Genomic DNA, 22953 nt, shown 5'->3' with positions numbered 1-22953 from the left:
CATATTCAATCAATCCCTATACCAGTCTGCTGTTCCCACATGCTTCAAGAGCGCCACCATTGTTCCTGTTCCCAAGAAAGCTAAGGTAACTGAGCTAAACGACTACCGCCCGTAGCACTCACATCCGTCATCATGAAGTGCTTTGAGAGACTAGTCAAGGACCATATCACCTCCACCCTACCTGACACCCTAGACCCACTCCAATTTGCTTACCGCCCAAATAGGTCCACAGACGATGCAATCTCAACCACACTGCACACTGCCCTAACCCATCTGGACAAGAGGAATACCTATGTGAGGATGCTGTTCATCGACTACAGCTCGGCATTCAACACCATAGTACCCTCCAAGCTCGTCATCAAGCTCGAGACCCTGGGTCTCGACCCCGCCCTGTGCAACTGGGTACTGGACTTCCTGACGGGCCGCCCCCAGGTGGTGAGGGTAGGCAACAACATCTCCTCCCCGCTGATCCTCAACACTGGGGCCCCACAAGGGTGCGTTCTGAGCCCTCTCCTGTACTCCCTGTTCACCCACGACTGCGTTGCCACGCACGCCTCCAACTCAATCATCAAGTTTGCGGACGACACAACAGTGGTAGGCTTGATTACCAACAACGACGAGACGGCCTACAGGGAGGAGGTGAGGGCCTACAGGGAGGAGGTGAGGGCCCTCGGAGTGTGGTGTCAGGAAAATAACCTCACACTCAACGTCAACAAAACTAAGGAGATGATTGTGGACTTCAGGAAACAGCAGAGGGAACACCCCCCCATCCACATCGATGGAACAGTAGTGGAGAGGGTAGCAAGTTTTAAGTTCCTCGGCATACACATCACAGACAAACTGAATTGGTCCACTCACACAGACAGCATCGTGAGGAAGGCGCAGCAGCGCCTCTTCAACCTCAGGAGGCTGGAGAAATTTGGCTTGTCACCAAAAGCACTCACAAACTTCTACAGATGCACAATTGAGAGCATCCTGGCGGGCTGTATCACCGCCTGGTATGGCAACTGCACCGCCCTCAACCGTAAGGCTCTCCAGAGGGTAGTGAGGTCTGCACAACGCATCACCGGGGGCAAACTACCTGCCCTCCAGGACACCTACACCACCCGATGCTACAGGAAGGCCATAAAGATCATCAAGGTCATCAACCACCCAAGCCACTGCCTGTTCACCCCGCTGTCATCCAGAAGGCGAGGTCAGTACAGGTGCATCAAAGCTGGGACCGAGAGACTGAAAAACAGCTTCTATCTCAAGGCCATCAGACTGTTAAACAGCCACCACTAACATTGAGTGGCTACTGCCAACACACTGTCAATGACAATGACTCTACTCCAGCCACTTTAATAATGGGAATTGATGGGAAATGATGTAAATATACCACTAGCCACTTTAAACAATGCTACCTTATATAATGTTACTTACCCTACATTATTCATCTCATATGCATACGTAGATACTGTACTCTATATCATCGACTGCATCCTTATGTAATACATGTATCACTAGCCACTTTAACTATGCCACTTGGTTTACATACTCATCTCATATGTATATACTGTACTCGATATCATCTACTGTATCTTGCCTATGCTGCTCTGTACCATCACTCATTCATATATCCTTATGTACATATTCTTTATCCCCTTACACTGTGTATAAGACAGTAGTTTTTTGGAATTGTTAGTTAGATTACTTGTTCGTTATTACTGCATTGTCGGAACTAGAAGCACAAGCATTTCGCTACACTCTCATTAACATCTGCTAACCATGTGTATGTGACAAATAAAATTTGATTTGATTTGAGATGGTTCCTTTTAGATGCATTGCCTTGTTTGTCTGTGGAGAGAATATTGACTTGCGTTCGTTCTCTGCATTATAGGATTTATCACACTAGTCTACCTTGGCCAATCAGAAACCTCACCTGCGGACTGTCTCTCAGACCACACCATAAATGTCACGACCCCTTCTCTCCCAGCTCTGGCGTCTGATAGACCTACCTCTAGATTTATGTATCTCATTCACCAGGACTAAGTCCCAAATAGCACCCTATTATTGCGCAGAGCCTTATGAGCCCTGGGCAAAAGTAGTGCACTATAAAGAGAATTTGGGATGCAGACATGGTCAGTGTGTCCAATGCTTCCCCTCTGCCCTGACAGTTTGTCAAAATATGTCTACACTCTTGGTTACTTTTGAATGGACTGTAGCACATCAGTTCCAAATCATCAGGTTCGATACGATTTAGGCTGCTACTAACAACGTGGGCTGCTACTAACAGCGTGGGCTGCTACTAACAACATGGTCTGCTACTAACAACGTGGGCTGCTACTAACAACGTGGGCTGCTACTAACAACGTGGGCTGCTACTAACAATGTAAAATTGATGGAGATATTTTAGTATTTTTAAGTCTCGACTCCTGCTAGTTGGTAATTAAGTAGGATCTTTCTCTTATATTTTGTGCTCTTTATATTTTGATGTTAAACTTCATTCATTTCATCACGTTGCTTTGTTTTGTAATGAATGTTCCATGCTCACTCACTCACTCACTCACTCACTCACTCACTCACTCACTCTCTCACTCTCTCACTTTCTTTTCTTTTGATTACTACTGCATGGTACCCTTTCTGTCTTATTTAATCATTTTTGTTTTTGTTTTTAACCCCTTATTCTTTTTCTTTCATATTTTCTTCCTCTTGGTAGCTATCGTTATTATGATGGAATCATTATTGTGGAATGGCACTGGTAAGATGTAACGTATTTCTACAGAGGACTGCACTATTATGTCTTCACATATACTGTGTTGCGTGTTGGCCCCATTACCCTTCCCTTTAAACATAGTACTCTTTCCCATGTGGCAGTAGCTTAGCAATTCCTCATCTGTTTGTGGTGTGCTGTGTTGGCGTAACCCGTTGTATTTTCGCCCCCACTGGTATTGGTACTCTAAGATTTAGCTTCGTTGTTCCTTTGGCACAAATTGGATGCCGTTCTCCTCTCTGACTCAAACTTTTACTGAACTTTGTCGAACCCTATGTCTGGGAAATGGCTGAGCGTTCATGACTGCAGTCCACAAGATGCTGAGAAATGTGCGCTTTTTCATGACACAACTCTTTCATGACTGTTTAAAGCACAGGGAGTAGATGTACTGTATATGCCTCATGGCAAATAAATTGAGGAGTTCGTTAAATGTTGAGGAATCCCCCTACAATAGACCCTGAAAGAATATGCAAATTAAGATGGAATCGTTGCTTTAAAAATGATCCTGTTCCTGCATCAAATGCTCTAAATTTATATCTGAAGTAAGCAATTTCAGGTAATTAACATTTTTCAGATGCATGGCTTTAGTTAAACAATTAGCATCCCGCTGAGTAGATCACAGCATTTCTTCTTTCCTTTCAACTCGCCAATGAGACTCTTTTATGCCGAGGTGAAAGGCGACTCAATTGACCAATTGCGATCAGCTTTGAAATGCATATCACCTCTCAGAATTGGCTCTTTTGTCTCTTTTCTAAAAAAGGAAATTGGTGCCAATTTAATGTGGTTGTTGTATTAGAACACTTTACTCCTCAGCTTCTTTTCATTTTTGATATTTATACCCGACTATTAACACAATGAACGCTTTTCCCTCGTTTTCCGGTGAATGCGCACAAGTGCTCTTTTTGCGGCGGTGGAACCATTGAGCGTGTCACTCGAGTGGCATCATTGCGAGGGTATTCACTGGCTCAGCGGGAGCTACTTAAGCTATTTTGGCAATGGGCCCAGGTCTGTAGGACTGAAAGTGGTACGGGATTAATTAGGAGAGTTTCTCAATTTAAATAAATAAATAATCAAATGCAGGAATAAATTATGCACTTTTGAAAGACGTTTTTAAATAACAATGCAGAAAGGCTTCATATAAAGTACATATTTTGAACTTTTCCAGAGTGAAAGCAGGAGGACATACTGGTTGTTGGGGATATCTACTTCCTTGAACCATATTCTTCCAAGACAGCCCTCACGGGAAAATGACAATCACCATCAATTCTTAGTTGCAGATGTGAAAAGCAACGGTGTCCAGATCCAGTACTCATTACGTTGAAATATACAAACCAGGAAAGATATGATAAATATTCTATTTATGTCCTGTTCATGTCCTCCCTACTGCTTTTATTATGTCCTCTGGCATCTCTATCCAATTTCCACTGTTTGAGTCGTCCATCCCTTTTGTAAAATGTCCATTGTTCCAGGTCAATATTTCCCAGGTTTTTTTTCTGCACCCTCGTCTCTCTGACCATCTAGCGGTAAACCAGCTTGATGAAGTGCCTCCCCCAACAGGTCATTAAGATCTGAGAACTGGGAAAATGATGTTTAATGGTTGGCCCCAGTAATTTCATACATTTATTTTTGCCATCGCACCTGGACCATTTATTAGGATTGAGGCCGACACCCACCTGTATTTATTGAGGAGTGGAAACGCCCGAGATAATTAGATTTAGCACCTGCAACTCACTTACAAAATACGAGTGAGATTAAGAGGATTCTGGCTGGAGATACGTTGGATCTAATCAGTATAGTGTTTTATTTGATCATCCATTTTTTTTTCCTGTTTGTGTTTGTTTGTGTCTGTGGTAGTCCCCCTGAGCTCTCTCCTTTAACTACACTATATATGCAAAAGTATGTGGACACCCCTTCAAGTGGATTTGGCTATTTCAGCCACACCTGTTGCTGACAGGTGTATAAAATTGAGCACACAGCCATGCGTTCTCCATAGACAAGAGCTAGAGCTGGTAGGCCACTCAAGCTCACAGAATGGGACCGCTGAAGCTCGTAGCACGTAAAAATCGACTGTCCTCGGTTGCAACACTCACTACCTAGTTCCATACAGCCTCTGGAAGCAAAGTCAGCGCTATAACTGTTCGTTGGGAATTTCATGAAATATCACACAATATCAATTTCACACAATATCACCATGCGCAATGCCAAGCGTCGGCTGAAGTGGTGTAAAGCTCGCTGCCATTGGACTCTGGAGCAGTGGAAATGCGTGCTCTGGAGTGAAGAATCACTCTTCACCATCTGGCAGTCTGACGGATGAATCTGGGTTTGGCGGATGCCAGGAAGAATGCTACCTGCCTGAATGCACAGTGCCAACTGTAAAGTTTGATGGAGGAGGAATAATGGTCTGGGGCTGTTTTTCATGGTTCGGGCTAGACCCCTTAGTTTCAGTGAAGGGAAATCTTAACGCTACAGCATACAACAAGATTCTAGACAATTATGTGCTTCCAACTTTGTGGCAACAGTTTGGGGATGGCCCTTTCCTGTTTCAGGATAACAATGCCCCTGTGCACAAAGCGAGGTCCATACAGAATTGGTTGTTGAGATCGGTGTGGAAGAACTTGACTGGCCTGCGCAGAGCCTTGACCTCAACCCCATCTAACACCTTTGGGATGAATTGGAACGCCGACTGCGAGCCAGGCCTAATCGCCCAACATCAGTGCCTGACCGCACTAATGCTCTTGTGGCTGAATGGAAGCAAGTCCCCGCAGTAATGTTCCAACATCTAGTGGAAAGCCTTCCCAGAAGAGTGGAGGCTGTTATAGCTACAAAGGGGGAACAACTCCATATTAATGTCCATAATTTTGAATAAGATGTTCGACAACCAGGTGTCCACATACTTTTGGCAACGTGTGTAAATGTAAGCATGTAGCTTTCAAAATCATTTTTCTTTTAATATTTGCTTTGGTGTTTTGTTTGATTATTGATTTAATTGGATGTTTTTCATTTATTTTGATTATTCCGGTCAGCTATGAGGATTACGAACCTGAGATCAAGTAAGTAAAATGGACCATCATATTTATGACACACCGTTCATTAGCCATTCATTTTCTCACGACAAAGTTATGAGCAATGTTGATATCACCTCCTGCCTTTACTAAATGTTAAGTGACGCTCTCGGGTCAAGTCGTAGGGAATGCATACAGACATAGTACCACACATCAATATTTTCTACAGTAGGCGCACTTCTCTTGGAAGTCTTCTCCGAACCCAGAACCAAATCTCCCGGTTCGTCACGAGGGACGCAGTCATGTACTGTGCAATTTAAGCTTTGAAGAAAGTAATTATGTTTTCATAAATTCCTTGATTTTGAATGCACAGGTATTTCTGATTATACTAGCACAAGTATTCAGAGCCTAATTATCTGTCAAGGCCTTTGGCACAACCCTCGGGCACCACATTCAAAATACTGTGTTCACATGTGTTCATATGCAATTTGCCTTCCAGTGATTATGCCTTATATGCTAGCCCGGAGGTCATACAGGCTGTATTGCCTATTATTTACACATTCATTATACACCAAGTACTCATTTGATATTGGAGAGTTACCTTGACTTTTCACTAGAGTTTTCTACTGCTACTACTCCTGAGATGATAATAATAGTGTATCTCTCATTTTCAAGTTTTTTAAAGACTATTTCTATGGTCTATTGGTCTGTTACTTTTCAAACACGTAATGGATGCAACACATGAAAGAAGGCGAGCGAGAGAAAAATCCTAGGTGTCCCGTAGGAGCAGACGATAACAAAAGACAAAAACAAGATTAAATTCAATTTCACTCCTTTTTTATTTTATCTCGAGTCGATTTGTTTCCTCTGTCGATTTTCCACTTCATTTCTCTCCTACCTCCCGCCTTCCCTTCGTCCAGAACCTTTGTCTGTCTGGTGGGCATTTTATTTCCACCTGTGTTTGTCTTTATTATTCATCACTATGTTCACAGACCAAGGTTGCAAATAGATTGGGGGAAGTCTGTAAACTAATTCTTGCAATATGTACTTTTTCAACCTGAAAGTTTGCTTTGAAATCTTTCTTTGCGTTGTGCTTCAGTGAACACCTAGTCACGATGTTCCTTCTGAGTTGTGTACTACTGACAGAATGCTAAGTGGGAAGTCTAAGAACAGTCACCACTTCCTGCATCTGGTCTCGAAATGTAGAACCAGACGAAGACCTTTATTATTGAGCTTCAACAAAACCTTTACACTTTGTGCATTTCCACCTTTAGCTTCATGGGACAATGGCATATTTACGTAGTTTCAGACTGTACTGTCAATTCATAATTTAACCAGCTGTAAGTATGGTGATGAGCATAATTCACGTTCATTTCTTTAAGAAATTACAGCCAACAAAAGGTGAGGGCACGCAACTTAAAAGTCATTGAGTTCATTTGGTACTCCTGTTCCAGTTCTGAGGACGTCCAGAATGTTGACATTGTCTCGACGTTGTGTTTCCAGGTCGTGGGTGATTGGGGCCATCGCTTTGCTCTGTCTGCTGGGCTTGACCTGGGCCTTCGGCCTGATGTACGTCAACGAGAGCACGGTCATCATGGCCTACCTCTTCACCATCTTTAACTCCCTGCAGGGCATGTTCATCTTCATCTTCCATTGTGTCCTCCAGAAGAAGGTACGCGTTTCCTTCTAAACTTGTGGTCCAGTGCCCGTGTTCAGAAAGTATCTCAGAGAAGGAGTGCTGATCTGGGAATCATATTAATTGGGATCTAAAGGCAAAAACCGATCCTAAATCAGCACTCTTACTCTGAGAAGCTTGATACAAGTTAGCTCCTCTTACTAAGAAGAGTTGGTCAAAGCACTTTCAGATGGGGAGCAGGCTAATTTCACTCCCCGTATCATCATAAAAAAGTGAAGTTGTCAACTCCCAATCTCACAATCAAAAGTATTGTAGTTATTTAACTACATCTGAATGGGAATGTGTGTGTGTGTGTGTGTGTGTGTGTGTGTGTGTGTGTGTGTGTGTGTGTGTGTGTGTGTGTGTGTGTGTGGTTCACAGGTGCGTAAGGAGTACGGAAAGTGTCTGCGTACCCACTGCTGCAGTGGCAAGAGTGTAGAGAGTTCCATTGGCTCTGGGAAGAGCTCAGCCTCCCGCCCACCAGGGCGCTATTCCACAGGGTCACAGGTAGGAGGCGCCTTCCTTCTCAACTCTTTCAGCTGTCAGTGTATTCTGTTGATTACAAGCATATCTGATATTTATTTGTTTCTTGATTCTACCTCCTGGTGTAGACCAGAGAATTTATTGTATTATGTTTATTGTATTTACTTGATCAAATAGTACATTGTTAATTAATAGTTAACAGTACACAGTACAAATAGTCAACAGTACACCATCAGCCCCTGTCACGATGAAAACTGATTTCAGCATCCATAACCCTTGAATTACATACAGCAGCACATTGACAACCTACCACTACCCCTATTTTTTTCCCCGTGAACGGAAGCGCTCGTAAACACGCTGTAATTTATCGGCAACTCTGAGACTTTTAAATTAACGTGTAATTAGCAAAGTACATCGTAAACAGGTGTGCTCTGGGTGGTTACAATGGTAGGGTTCTCTCTCTCTCTAAATAAAAGTTGGAAGGCGTGAAAGTGAGATTTGGATAGAGTGACACGTGTGTTTATATGGCCAGTGTATAATGCTTCGCCCACCCGAAACAGTGCCTATCGAAAGTGTACATGTTCAACTTCTTTCACATTTTGTTCCGTTTTTAAAGTTGAAATAGATATCGTTGTAGCTTTTTGTCATTGATCTACACAAAATACTCCATAATGTCAGTATTTTTTTGTTGTACAAATTAATAATAATTGAATAACTACAATTTAGTTGTTGCATAAGTATTCACCCCCTTGGTTTAGGCAAGCCTAAATTAGTTCAGAAGTAACATTTGGCTTACCAAATCACATAATAAGTTACATGGACTCACTGAAATAATAGGGGTTGAAATATTTTTTTTCCTCTCTCCCCCATCAGTCAAGAATTGAATTTCAAGCACAGATTCAACTACAAAGACCAGGGAGCTTTTCGTAAGCCTCACAAAGAAGGGCAGTGATTGGTAGATGGGTAACAATTACACAACTGACATTGACTATATCTTTAAGCATGGTCTAGTTAATAATTATGCTATGGATGATGTATTAAACCACCCAGACACATCAAATATGGAGTCATCCTTCTGAACTGAGCAGGAAGGAAACTGTTCAGGGATTTTACCATGAGACCATTGGGGATTTTAAAACAGCTATAGAGTTCAATGGCTGTGATGGGAGAAAACTGAGGATGGATCAACAACATTGTATTGACTCTACAATAATGACCTAAATGACACATTGAAAAGAAGAATAAAAATGAATACTTATCTAATCAAGGTATATTAGTGTTTTATTTTTCATTCATCTTTTTTTTTATAAAGAGAGAATTTTTCTTCCACTTGGACATTACTTTGAGTATGTTGTGTAGATCGTTGACATAAAATGACAATGAAATCCAACGACACAAAATGTGACTTTCTAAAGGCGCTGTACTTTCTAACTGGAGGCCATCTAGTCTTTGAGCGCTGATTCACATTACCGTTACAAAACCCCACTGATGTGTTAGTTGTGTTGTTCCCCCTCTGCAGAGCCGGATCCGTCGGATGTGGAACGACACAGTCAGGAAACAGTCGGAGTCATCTTTCATAACCGGCGACATCAACAGCTCAGCGTCGTTGAACCGAGGTAATAATAATTAGTCAGTTAGTCACCACGCATGCTTGAAGGCCCTGCAACCCACCAGCCTCACTTTTAGGTTTTCAGGGTTGTGTGATGTCAAGGAAGAAGGGAGGAATTGCATATGTCGGCTTTTGTTCTGCCAAAGCACAAAGACGCCGTTTTCTTTTGTCTGGATTGACGAATAATGGTCTTCTGTCTGGACTGTGATTGTCTGAATCAGGTGTGTTAGTGCTGGGACAAAATGCTCATCCAGTGTCCTGACAGTGAAATATGCTATCCATCAAGTCAGCATAGTGTGGGTGGTTTTCACACTTGATCGTGGCATGGTTGCTGGATGAAAAGTGGTCCACTTTGTGTTTTGTGCACAGAACAAAAGTATTTGTCTCTAACTCACCTTCTCATATTTATATGTACAGTACCAGTCAAAAGTTTGGACACACCTACCCATTCCAGGGTTTTTCTTTACTTGGACTATTTTCTACGTTGTAAAATAATACTGAAGACATCAAAACTATGAAATAACACATGGAAGCATGTAGTAACCAAAAAAGTGTTAAACAAATCAAAATATATTTTAGATTTTGGATTCTTCAAATAGCCATCCTTTGCCTTGATGACAGCTTTGTGCACTCTTGGTGTTCTCTCAACCAGCTTTATGAGGTAGTCACCTGGATAGTCCCACTAAGCACAAACCAGTTGGTGTGTTCAAACCTTTGACCTGTACTATGTATATAAGGGGTCCTGTTGTTTCTAAAATAATTATGAATCACTTTATTAAATTAGTAGCTGGGTCATTCCACCAATTAGGTACCTTTTTGAGTAGTGTAACTACACACATTTTTTACATTATGTCATAGACATGTTCAACTTAATAAAATACACCATCTCAAGAAGATAAATAAAAAAAGGACTGTAGTAAGTGCCTATTCAATTCCAAATAAAGTAACAGGATTGACCGTAACAGGACTGTCCGTGTTGACGATTTCATTTTAAATCAGTCATAAACCCCCTTGTGACATGGGCAATGGACGCTGCTTGTGTGCAACAGGTAGGGACAATTGTATGCAAGCTTCACCCCCCCAAAAAAATTATTAAAACATTCCTAGCCTGTCTACCTATGGATAACAGGGTTAACGTGTTATGCTCGACCCGCTCAGGTTTCCTTCACAAAACACCAGAAAATGTCAGAAAAGAGTAAAACCAACTCACCTGGTTTTACGCTGATTTGACTGGTTTTTGTGTGTGTTTTGTTAAGAGTAGTCTCACCATATTAATATAAGTTCAATTCACGTAACCTTCAAATGAGGGACAGGTTGTTGTTGTTTTTTACCTTAAAATGAATCAATAATAACATGAAATAAATTATACTCTTCAGAAATGACTTTACAATGATGGTGAAAACTTGGAGACATTTTGAGGTTAAGTTGGTTAAAATCTTTCTAGAAGTCACAGAAGATGCTGCATTTTGGCTCTTTAGTATGCTTTCATTCATTTTTTAAACATTTTTTTATCTGATTTATAGAATAGTCCATGTGGTCTACAGTGCCTTACAGAAGTATTCACCCCCTTTGGCGTTTTTCCTGTAATTTAAAATGATTTTTATTTGGATTTCATGTTATGGACATACACAATTATGGGCATACACAATTCCAAATTGCTGAAGTTAAATGGAAAAAGATTTAAAAAATGATTAAAAAATGAAAAGTGAGGCGTGCATATGTATTCACCCACTTTGCTATGAAGCCCCTAAATAAAATCTGGTGCCACCAATTACCTTCAGAAGTCACATAATTACTTTACATAAATAAAGTCCTCCTGTGTGCAATCTAAGTGTCACATGATCTGCCACATGATCTCAGTATATATACACCTGTTCTGAAAGGCCCCAGAGTCTGCCACACCACTAAGCAAGGGGCACCACCAAGCAAGCGGCACAATGAAGACCAAGGAACTCTCCAAACAGGTCAGGGACAAAGTTTTGGAGAAGTACAAATCAGGGCTGGGTTATAAAACAATATCCAAAACTTTGAACATCCCACAGAGCACCATTAAATCCATTATTAAAAAATATAAAGAATATGGTACCACAAGAAACCTGCCAAGAGAGGGCCGCCCACCAAAACTCACAGACCAGGTAAGGAGGGCATTAATCAGAAAGGCAACAAAGAGACCAAAGATAACCCTGAAGGAGCTTTACAGCTACTGATACTCCAATCACAGCGGTGATTGGAGTATCTGCCCATAGGACCACTTTAAGCTGTACACTCCACAGAGCTGGGCTTTACGGAAAAGTGGCCAGAAAAAAGCCAGTGCTTAAAGAAAAAATAAGCAAACACGTTTGGTGTTCGTCAGACTAAAATTGAGCTTTTATGCCATCAAGGATAATGCTATGTCTGGCACAAACCCAACACCTTTCATCACCCCGAGAACATCTTCACCACAGTGAAGCATGGTGGTGGCAGCATCATGCTGTGGGGAATGTTTTTCATCGGCAGGGACTGGGAAACTGGTCAGAATTGAAGGGATGCTGGATGGTGCTAAATACAGGGAAATTCTTGAGGGAAACCTGTTTGTCTTCCAGAGATTTGAACCTGGGATGGAGGTTCACCTGTTTTTTTGTCTTTTATCTTGTTTGTTTCACAATAAAACATATTTTCCATCTTCAAAGTGGTAGTCATGTTGTGTAAATCAAAAGATACAAACCCCCCAAAAATCTATTTTAATTCCAGGTTCTAAGGCAACAAAATAGGAAAAATGCCAAGGGGGGTGAATACTTTCGCAAGCCACTGTATATTAAAGGGCTTTTAAAATCCAATATTTTTTGCACAATTTCTACTTGAAATACAAAAGGGCCTCAAAAGACACTCAACACCTTCCTAAATTACCTTGACTTTTGTAAAACAGCTAAGCTTTTAAATATGACAATGCAGTCAAAGTTTTTGTCAATTTATTAAATTAAGACAACACTTTTAATTAATTCGAAAAGGGTCAATTTTGCACCTGATGGAACCAAGAACCAAAGTAAATGTCAATATGAAATGCTTAAAGCATAATGTAATTTGCCTAACCGAACAAACAGTTAGACAAGAGCATGTTTGTTAATGTTCTACACATCTTCATGAGAACTGTCAACCAAACTAGTTTGAAACCAGGAAAGTAATAGTAATTGTTTACATAATTGTCACCTAAATATATATATATATATATATATATATATATATATATATATATTTATATATATATTTATATATATATATATATATATATAACCATCAACAAAGGCTTATCTCCCAATTTCATTATATTGTGAAAATGATCTCCTTTTAATGAATAAAGAAATACATCATAGCATATTGGATGGCTGTCCAAATGAATAACTTGTCAAGTGCTCATCTATCATAGGTTCCTAGATCCTATCTGCACTAGATGATGATGCCACCACCCTGACATTTCTCAGGGATGACTCCTCTCCAGTCGCGGGGTCCCTTGATGGAGGGGTTGAGTCCATATCGCTACCTCACTCTCTAAATCTGCTCGTCGCTCCCTTGCCCTCAGACACTAATGCCCAGTTATGATGACGGATTGATGTTAGATGGCGAAAGGAAGTGTGGCCGTCTCAATAATTAGGCACTCCGCAACGAGCGCCATCCCAAGACATTTGCTTTTAGCAGAGGGAAGGAGGGGTAGAGAGCGAGAGAGAGAGCGAAAGAAAGGGTTGGGGCGCGGTGGGGTGGACAGGCCCAGAAGACACTGCCATAGATCTATCATGAAGACCAGGAAGAGAGGAGTAAATTAATTAACACGTTTTCGCTCGAGGCGTTGAAACGCATCGGGTCTGATGTATGAAGTGTTCGAATAAACACAAAGTCTGCCCGGATGCATTTTCCGTCTGGCACAGGATAACGCATCATGTTCTGAAGCGTCAAAAGCATCACAAACAGATGGGAATAGAATCCCACCTCCCCCTTGCTCTTCTCAGCAATGTTATTATGGAATGATGTGTATGAGCATGCCTCTCTCCCTGCTAGTCCTTTTTGAATCGGTATTCAGTACCCCGCCTCATAGTCTCTACATAACTGCAGCTGACTCCATACTTCTCTCCTCTCGAGAGGGAAGCGTGCAATCATCTTGATAGCCTCACATGTTTAATTTATCCCCACATTCACGATTATTGCTACACAATCGGTACGGTTTGGAAATGGTCCAATTTATCAAACACAGACACAAGTGGGCGAGCAGCCTGGGGGTGGGGAGGAGCTGTTTATCATATCAAAAGAGGCTGGTATTTTTGGAAGGCTTCGTAATTAGAGAACCAACAGCAACAAGAAAGGAGCACATAGTCATTATATCAAACAGAAGCAATAACCTAATGGAAACGTCCATGTTAATTGACACATCAAACAACATATGTAAATTATGTCTAAAAAAGGAATTTGCTTGAGTAAATCATGATTTTGCTTCGGTGCATCAACATGGTCACCAACCTTTTCTCTGCCGAGATCACAGTCAAAATGCAGGCCAAGCTCTACCGCTCAGAATAAAAATAAAATTGTGAAATTGTGAAAATGATGATCATGCCCTTTTTGTCTAAGACTGTCTGAAATTTTAGCCTGATTTGGTGGGATACACCAGGCGGTAAATTAGTTACAGATCAATAAGAAAGACAGTTCCAAACCTCTCTGCCAATAACAGCTAGTTTTTAGTGTTCCCCTCCCTACTCAGACCACTCCCAGACAGGCCAGAAAAATTCTTGCTTGAGAAATTGCTCTTTGCTAAGAAGATTTTTGTTTGTTTAATTTTTACCATTTTAATTGAAATGACCACTGGGATAGATAGTGTTGGAGTTGAAGATACTCTGGCAATGATGCATTCATAGGAAGATTGCCTGTTGAAACTATCTTCGTGAAGTTATTCAACTGGATAACTGATATTCAACTGGACTTAAAGATGTGTTTTAAGCTTAAGGTTGTCTTTCAGGCAATTATGATGTCGGCTCTTTTGTTCCCTGTATGCTCAGAGGAGTAGAAAAACCCAGCAGGAACCTGATGTAGATTATAGTTCTAGTCATTAATAAATGTGGTAAGACAATAGCACCGATATATCTCCTCCGTATCATTCCCATCATGCCCTTGCTGGCCAATTAGCATACAACACATAACACATACTGTAAGTGTTAGCCCATTCCCAACATGTCATCATTAGCGCAGTGCGTGATGCACTTAGTACAGGATGCGTAACAGAGCTGTGCTCAATCCTCAACGTTAGCTATCATAATTAGTCATACATCATCCAACTCCTGCCATTTCCTTAAGTCCTACGTATACCTCTCCATTCAGAGTTGGTTGCGGTTCGTTTTCAGATGTGTAATTGAGACAGTCATTCCTCGAAACTGTTTGTCAAAGAACGAGAGTCATATGTCGTTAGAGAAGTGGCTTATCTCCCCTGCTTTCTTTCTTTCCCTCTCTCTTCCTCACGCTGACAGATTCAGAGCACTGCAAGAGAACAGTGTAGGATACTGCGTCGGCAGAACTAATTGGCGTGCATTTCCACCTCAGATGAAAGATGTTTTCCGAAGATATTTCCGCACTCTGGTATTGGTACACTGCACAGTCGAATCGGGCATGTCACAGAGCACATGTTAGGATCTGGATATGTGCTCTGAATCTGAAGAGAGAAAACTCTTAGGCGTTTGCGAACATAACACATAAACAGTAGCTTATTGCAGATATGTTCGCAACTGGATACCGTAACTCTCAATATTTCACAAAATGAAGCAATCCCCCCCCCCAAAAAAAAGTCAGTCAGTTGTTCCTCACTAACGGCTGTGCAGAATCCAACCCACATCAAAACTACAGTACCTCCTGCTCCTTCATATAAATATTCTTATTGTCTAGCTACAGTTAGTCACATTGCTCAAAGTCAAAAAGTTTGTTTAGAATTGATCTGGGAGCAGATTAGTTACACAGACCAAGACATCAGTCACTGCCACATAGTCCAGGGGTGACATTTGGACAAATAGAATCAGAAACCTCTGCTTATGTTCAAAGGCAGTCAAGCATAAAGAGCCCGGTATAGTGCGAAGGGACTACAATGAGCATTGTAACTGGGCCTACCATCCATGAGGATGTTTCATTTAAGGGTGTTTCTTTGCGGGAAAGTTGAATGCAAAGAATTTCACTGGACAAAATACATGGGAGATCTAGAACATTTACACAACGTAATACAGTAACCTTGAAATGGTACCTGCCGAAAGCTTTCATAGCGTATTCAAATCAAATTAGCGTAAAGCAGAAAAACCTGGTCTACTTTGGTATGAACATGTCTTAATCTGTCAACAGTGGTGATTTGATCATGTTGTGTTCAGGTCCGTTACTGAAGTGTCATGTCTTTGAATGGGTCTATGCTTAAACGTACTGTACTGTTGCACACTCAGCTGATCCTGTCTTGAATGTGAGCACACCAAAGCTAACAATGCTAAATGTCCATTTATCCCATTAAGAAAAAAGAAAAAACCCATTAATGACCTACCTCACTGCTGCCGTCTTGATAAACCATGGTCATGTCAGCCTGTTTCAAGCTTTGCCACGTCTGTAGCCCAACTGTTTATCAACTCGCCCTAATGATCGTGTGAATGTTTATTGCTGCCATTGCCTCGGCTGCATCTGCCTGACTGACATGTCTCTCTTTTTTCTTTCTCCCTCTATGTCTCATCTCTCTCTCCCTCCCTCTGTCTCTATCTGGCTGCTCCAGGGGCTATGGCTAACCATCTTATAACTAACGCTCTCCTCCGTCCCCATGGCACTAACAATCCCTATAACACATTGCTCGGGGATTCGGCCGTCTATAACAACCCGTCAGTGGGCATGTACAACACGCAAGGTGTGCTAGCCTTCTTTTCATTCCTTCAAAAAATGTCGCTAGAATGTCGCTAGAGCTTACTTGTTTGCTACAACAACAAAAATGCTTTATCACCTTTTCTTGTTTTTTTTCTCCCCCCGCTGGATGCTTTTGGTGGGAGGGGGGTGTATGGTGGCTTCCCATTTGGGGATCATTTTGTCACACTCCAAACTTATTCATGTGCCTGCATGCATAATTCAGTGTGGGGAAATGGTGCGACAAACACAAAACAATTGGGAAGGGACGTCGGTGCGCCTATTGGGAGCCGAACACACCACCAGTCACTTGTTAAGGTTTTGCTGCACTGTTGTCCTGTGCGTCTACATTCCTATGTCTGTTAACTTCTAAGTGTTGCTGGTAGTTGGTGAAATGAGCATCTTTCTGTTAGTCCTCCCAATCTATGATTCTAATATGAAAAAATACAAAGTTGAGCTACTGATGAACTAGTATAAACAACATAACTGTTCTGCCTCTGGGCCCCGTTCCAATAAGACAACATGATGTTATAATGTTTGAATGTTTATGACTTTATATATAATCCGACAGAACATTCTCAATGATGTAAATGGCCAGTATTGCATTGGTACTTATGTGCCTCAAACTCTGTAAAATAGTCTGTTTGTACAACCAACAAAAAAACAACATCAAGGCGCTACGACACGACAATACATTCTTCTACCAAAGCTGCCCATTATATTAAAAGTACTTGTGTCAGGCAAAATGTGTCACATCTGAAAATGGGACTCAATTTTATTTAATCAGATCGGTAACTCCAGCAGAGACTCTACTGTATGAATGAGTTTAACCAATCCAAAACAGTACTCAATAGTACTACATATAGTAGTACTCAATAGTACTACATACCGTGGTACTCACATAGTACTCACTGGATTATTATGACAATATCAATAAAGTGATGCATGTGAACTAATCCATTTGTTAAAATCTTGCTCATATCTTACACATTCTACAAGTCTATCGTGACTTGGTGCATGTCAGTTGAATATAACGGTTTTGCCCAAATGTTACCACAGGAAATACATGTAGGTTTCTGTAGGTGTGATTATTTTTTTTTAACACCTGAGCTGTAAAGTTAAAGGGGACGTTTAGGATTTTACAACTTGTGGTCAGGTGGTTGCTCACCTGGGAAGTAGTCTATGGGCCACGAGAACAGAAACTGTAATCCTTGGTTTGGTTTGATCTTAACAGCCACTACAACGTCTATGCAAAGGTCTATGCAAAACACATCTACGAGTGATAGGGGCATGTGCTCAAGTGTTTGTTGGCAATGGAGATCACTAACATGTTATAGCAAGATTAATACATCATATATGTAAACTAATTTCCCCCCTTGAATATACTGTGATCATAGTTTCTTAGAAAGGTTTACCAAGTATCCATGGTGACATGACGCACGGGAGGTCATTTCTGGAAGCATCATCAACCCTGTGTGCACGTCTCTTCTACCTGTCACTGTTATGCTTACTTGTGTTTTTTCTTTGTCTTTCCTTTTCCTCATGCTGTCCCTAAAAGTGCCCTACAGAGAGACAAGTATGGGAGTCAAACTAAACATTGCTTACCAAATGTAATTGACCTTAGCTTTACTTTCTTTTCACTCTATGCTGACGAAGGGGAATGAGAATACAGTCATCTTATTTGGAAGTAGAAATCCAATTTCAAAAACACAGGTCTTCCTCTGACAAAATAGAAATGTGAGAGTCAATCTAAATTCACGTGTGAATACTATTGTTCATTGAACAATGTTCCATGAACTGTTCAAAATGTCAGACGTTCCTCCGAAATGATTAACCTCTTCTGGAGAATATCCGTCAACTATATTCACAAAGGAGATGCTTTGAAAGATCTTAATATGCTCTTCAAAATGACCAGCCCAAGGTGCATCCATTTGATATCATAAGATGTCATTGTCACTTATGGTTGACATAATTGTAATCCCATGATTTAAGATTAAATTGGCCAAAGTAGCCGACGTGCTCGTGGTCCTCAGATATCGAATTCATCTCAGATGTCGACCAATCTTGGAACTCGGTCATCACCAGCATAGTTTTACGTTGTACATGAATATTTTAACGGCAAAAAAAAAGGTAGAGGAAGAGGCTTATCGTTAGACACGTTCAAACTAGCCTGATGACCTTGTGTGAGGCTGGCTGAATGTTGACATCTCCGTAAACATTTTTACAATCGGGAATCCATAACTTTCTCTGCATGAGAGAACAGAAAGTCCTTTCCTAATGTATAATTGTCAAGTTTACCCTCATCGCCGTACCCTCTATGGCAGTGTTTCCCAAACGCGGTCCTGGGGACGCCTGAGGGGAGCACGTTTTGTTGTTTTGCTCTAGCACTCCACAGCTGGTTGAAATAATCAAAGCTTGGTGATGAGTTGTTATTTGCTGTGTAGTGCTAGGGGCAGAAAGCTCAAATGTGCACCCATTTGGGTCCCCAGGACCGCATTTGGGAAACCCTGCTCTATGGTCTACAGTATATTTATCATTGCAAAGTCTGTAAGTTTACCATGAACTTTCTTTCTATGTCTTTCTATGTTATTCCATAGCCAACTCAATTTAAGATGACGCTTTCTGAAAGGTAGACTCAGCAGTATGACATCATGCTTACAGATCTCAACAAACACATTCAAATCTATCAAGACTGCTACTATTGGCTCTTCCCAATTTGCACCATCTCCATTGCCCACATTGTGGCGGATTTAAATGCCGTTTTTGTTGATTTGCTGTAGGCAGGAAGTTGCCCCGCACTAGATGATTATGGCATATTGCTGAGTGAACCTTTTAAATCAGGGCCTATATGACTGGGGTCCAGAGATGTAGGTTGTGTATCTCGCTCTCAAAATGAAATGCATGGCTGTGGTTTGTTGTCGTTGAGTGTATGTGCATAAAGCTTTACATGTTGTCGATTGTCACACATGTATAAGTGTTCTCATCTTTGGACAAAGTTATTCCCAACTACAACACAAGCCGAACATATAGAATCATGACAGAAATGTAATTGCATTACAAGTACGATTTGAATATATAATTTTACTCTGAATTTGTGTTTTGTGTGTGTGTAAAAAGGTAAGTATATCTAGAATCGACTGACTATGTTAAATCATTTAGAGAATCCTGCCATTTGTAGACATACCATATATACCCAACACAAAGTTATAGTGAAAAGGTTCAACTAAATAGCACAATCTGTGTGCCACCCTGAAGGTTGCGCCTCACATTTAAAAGGAAGCTGAGTTTTGCCGGGCTTAATGTGTGCGTGAACACGTCCAAGCGGATGACATTTAGCCATTCTAATGAGCAACCGCTACTTCCATCCCTCTCATATGAGCTTCTCCCCTCTATCCCTCTCTTCTCTCCAGAGGGAATCCTGAACAATGCCCGGGATACAAGTGTCATGGATACTCTACCACTGAATGGTAACCACGGCTACAGCATTGCCAGCGCCGACTACATGAGCGACTGCGTCCAGATCATCGACCGGGGCTACAACCACAAGGAGACTACGCTGGAGAAGAAGATCCTGAAAGAGCTGACGTCTAACTACATCCCCTCCTACCTGAACAACCACGACCGCTCTGCCGAGCAAAACCGCAACCTCATGAACAAGCTGGTGAACAACATGAGCAACGGAGGCAAGGATGTTGGCCTGGGGGGGATGGGGATGAATGTGGTGTTGGACTTGGATGAGCATTCTTCCTTCCCTCCGCACCTCCATGATGAGGGTCTGGGCCTGGAGTTGATTCGGGAAGAGTCCAACGCCCCCCTTCTGCCCCAGAGACCCCCATTGCTGCCACCCGTAGACAACCTCCACCATAACCACCTCCACAACCAGGGCCCGCCACATCAGCCTCCGCTCCCCCACCACCACCACCCAGCCTTCTCCTCGGCCACCACCACCTCGTCCTCGTCCCGCCGGCGGATCCCGCAGGAGAACAGCGAGAGTTTCTTCCCCCTGCTCACCAACGAGCATACCCTGGATGTGGAGCCCACTTCCCCCAGCCACCACCCCCACCACCTGCACCATCCCAGGGACTCCCTCTACACCAGCATGCCCGTGCTGGCAGGTCTACCGGATACCACAGACACCGGTACCACCACCACCACTACCGCCATGCTCGCCGATAAAGATGCCGGAGAGGGCCACCCGGAAGGGGGCAAGAGCCCCGAGGCCAGCCAGGACGATGTCTACTACAAGAGCATGCCTAACCTGGGCTCACGCAACCAGCTGCACTCCTACTACCAACTAGGGAGGGGCAGCAGTGATGGGTTCATCGTGCCCCCCAATAAGGAGGATCTGTCCCCTGAAGAGTCCCCCCAGGAGCCCTCGCACCTGGTCACCAGCCTATAGGCCTACAAAACCAACTCCCCTGACCCATCCGCCCCAATCCCTTCTCGCCGTGGTTCCCCTTCTTTTCTGACCCACCCCCCCACTTCGCCCTACGCGTTCCCTTTGTGCTGATCAATTGTCGGCAGTGGTAGCCTTTTTTTTTACTCTGTGTCCCGAAGACTGTAATCGAAACTGATGCCAGTCCCAGTACTGACCGCAGATAGAATATTGAAACTGTTATGTTTTGTGGATAATACATCTAGTCAGGGTTGGATGTTGGAGAAGTCTATTGATGTGCATTTCACTTTTTTTTCTTTGGTTGAGATGCCCGAACCCTGTGTGGATTGATGTTTTCCCCTTAGTGTGAGGGGAGATGAGCACTCGGGATGGTGGGATCTCGTGCTCTGAAATGCGATTTGACAGTCCAAAGGAACTACAAACAGCCACAAAAAACATTCTGCTACTAGTAGATGTGTAGAGTTCAAATCAGAACAAATCAAGAAAGACTATTTTATTATACTTCTGTATCCATAATGGCTTTTTAAGGGGTTTTCTTCCTCTCTAGTGATATTGCAGCACACTTTTTGCTGAAGTGTTCCTGCAAGTTCGACTAAACTGATTTTGAACAATATCATGAAGGACCTCTTTAAATCCCATGTGCTTTACAGCATTTTTTTTCTTTACTTTTTTTTACCTTCTTTTGCTGTAACAATAACAATTGTCGAGAAAGAGGGAGAGAAAAAAAACAAATAACAGAATTATGAGATATTTCTATGTAAATGTACAGATACTAGCGTTGCACATAATAGTATGATTTTTGTTCCACCCAACCCTTTGTCTCTGTAAATGTAGTTGGTTAGGAGCATTTCCTTTCTGTTGTGCTGGTCTTGACACCAGTATGAGCATTTTTTTTCAAGAAACGACAAAACAAAGCAACAAAACGAAATAACACCCCCCCCCCCAAAAAAATCACAGAACAAAACACTTACCATACATGATTTTTCTCTCTCCAGCAATGTAACCACCAATGTTTTCCAAGCCATTTTTAGTTCACAGTTTGATTATTTATTCACTGTGTAGATACAAAGAGAGTGATGGTTCACACACCATAGAAGGAACACAATTACAAGTGTCTGAAAAGTTAGCCATGAGTTGGCCTGCATCAGTTATAGGAGACTGGAGAGAAAGAGCACGTTGAATATCAATAAGCACTCGGCAAATTTACTTTTTTGAAGAGTGAACGTTTCTAGTGAGAAAAACAACTGGAAATGTATTTTCTTTTCTTCCTCAAGGGAAAAAGATTATTTATTTATTAGTTCAAACTACAAAATAAAGTGAAAAATGGAGGTAAAGAATTCAGTAGCACAGATTCATTTTTATTGTGAGTATGGTTATGGCTTTTTTTTATTTATTCATTTTTGTATTGGTTTCCAAGTTGAATGACCTCATAACTAATATTTGTTGTAAAAGTGAAACTTGTTTGCCAACAAATAAATGACTGATTAAGATTTACCACATAGTTATCACAAAGGTTGTGTTTTTCTCTGGTTTTTACATTGCTATCACTCCAAAAGGCAAAGCAAGGCCTTGCATATAAAGGTGTTGTATGAGCTCTGTTTCAATAGCTATTTCGTGAACACAATACATGGAAATGTGTCACTGCTGGTATAATATTTACTCTGAACATGGAGGATAACAAGTGGGTGAACAAGAGAGTGCACATCCATCAGTTTACCCTGACATGAGCTATGAAGACAGGTGGGTAAGCAATCATTCATTTTTTTTTTGTATTAATATTTGCCTTGATTACTACTTGAGTATTTGTCATGACCATGTTTTTTTTTTCAAATGATTGACTTTCTCAACTGACTGGGTATGGAGACTGCTGCAGTTATAGTGGCCATGTAAAACATTTTTTAAATAATAATAATAATAACAGCATAGATGTCTTACCTTGTCCATAGACTTCTTGTAGGCTAAGGAAACCAATGTCATTTTCAAATTTGGGTGAACTGTCCCTTGAACATTTGAACTTTTCCCATGCTTGATGACAGGACCAAGGTCAGCTATGTGATGGTGGTAATGACCCAATATGACATGACATGTGTCATATAATGTTGTGCAAGCTACATGTACTGTGTGTCAAGATGCTTATAGTGAAGAGCCATTGGATTGGACAGT

At 41.6% G+C, this 22953-nt stretch overlaps 1 protein-coding gene across 12 annotated transcripts in view; it reads left to right on the top strand.

Moving 5' to 3' along the window:
- Positions 1–22284, top strand: part of LOC112232768 (adhesion G protein-coupled receptor L3-like) — a 328717-nt gene extending 306433 nt beyond the window's left edge. For 4 of the 12 annotated variants that reach the window (XM_042298314.1, XM_042298316.1, XM_042298312.1 and 1 more), the window contains 6 exons: positions 7258–7426; positions 7811–7936; positions 9432–9528; positions 16273–16401; positions 17953–17970; positions 19805–22284. In XM_042298314.1, coding sequence (XP_042154248.1) covers positions 7258–7426; positions 7811–7936; positions 9432–9528; positions 16273–16401; positions 17953–17970; positions 19805–20793 — 1528 coding nt within the window. In that variant the 3' untranslated portion in view covers positions 20794–22284. Of the gene's footprint in view, positions 1–7257; positions 7427–7810; positions 7937–9431; positions 9529–16272; positions 16402–17952; positions 18005–19804 lie in introns of all 12 variants that reach the window. The other 8 variants (XM_042298323.1, XM_042298322.1, XM_042298319.1 and 5 more) reach the window with 5 other exon arrangements.
- Positions 22285–22953: the final 669 nt, after the last annotated feature.

Source organism: Oncorhynchus tshawytscha, linkage group LG15, assembly GCF_018296145.1.
Source record: "Oncorhynchus tshawytscha isolate Ot180627B linkage group LG15, Otsh_v2.0, whole genome shotgun sequence".
Classification (NCBI taxonomy): Eukaryota; Metazoa; Chordata; class Actinopteri; order Salmoniformes; family Salmonidae; genus Oncorhynchus; species Oncorhynchus tshawytscha.
This window is presented reverse-complemented; position numbering and strand designations above follow the sequence as displayed.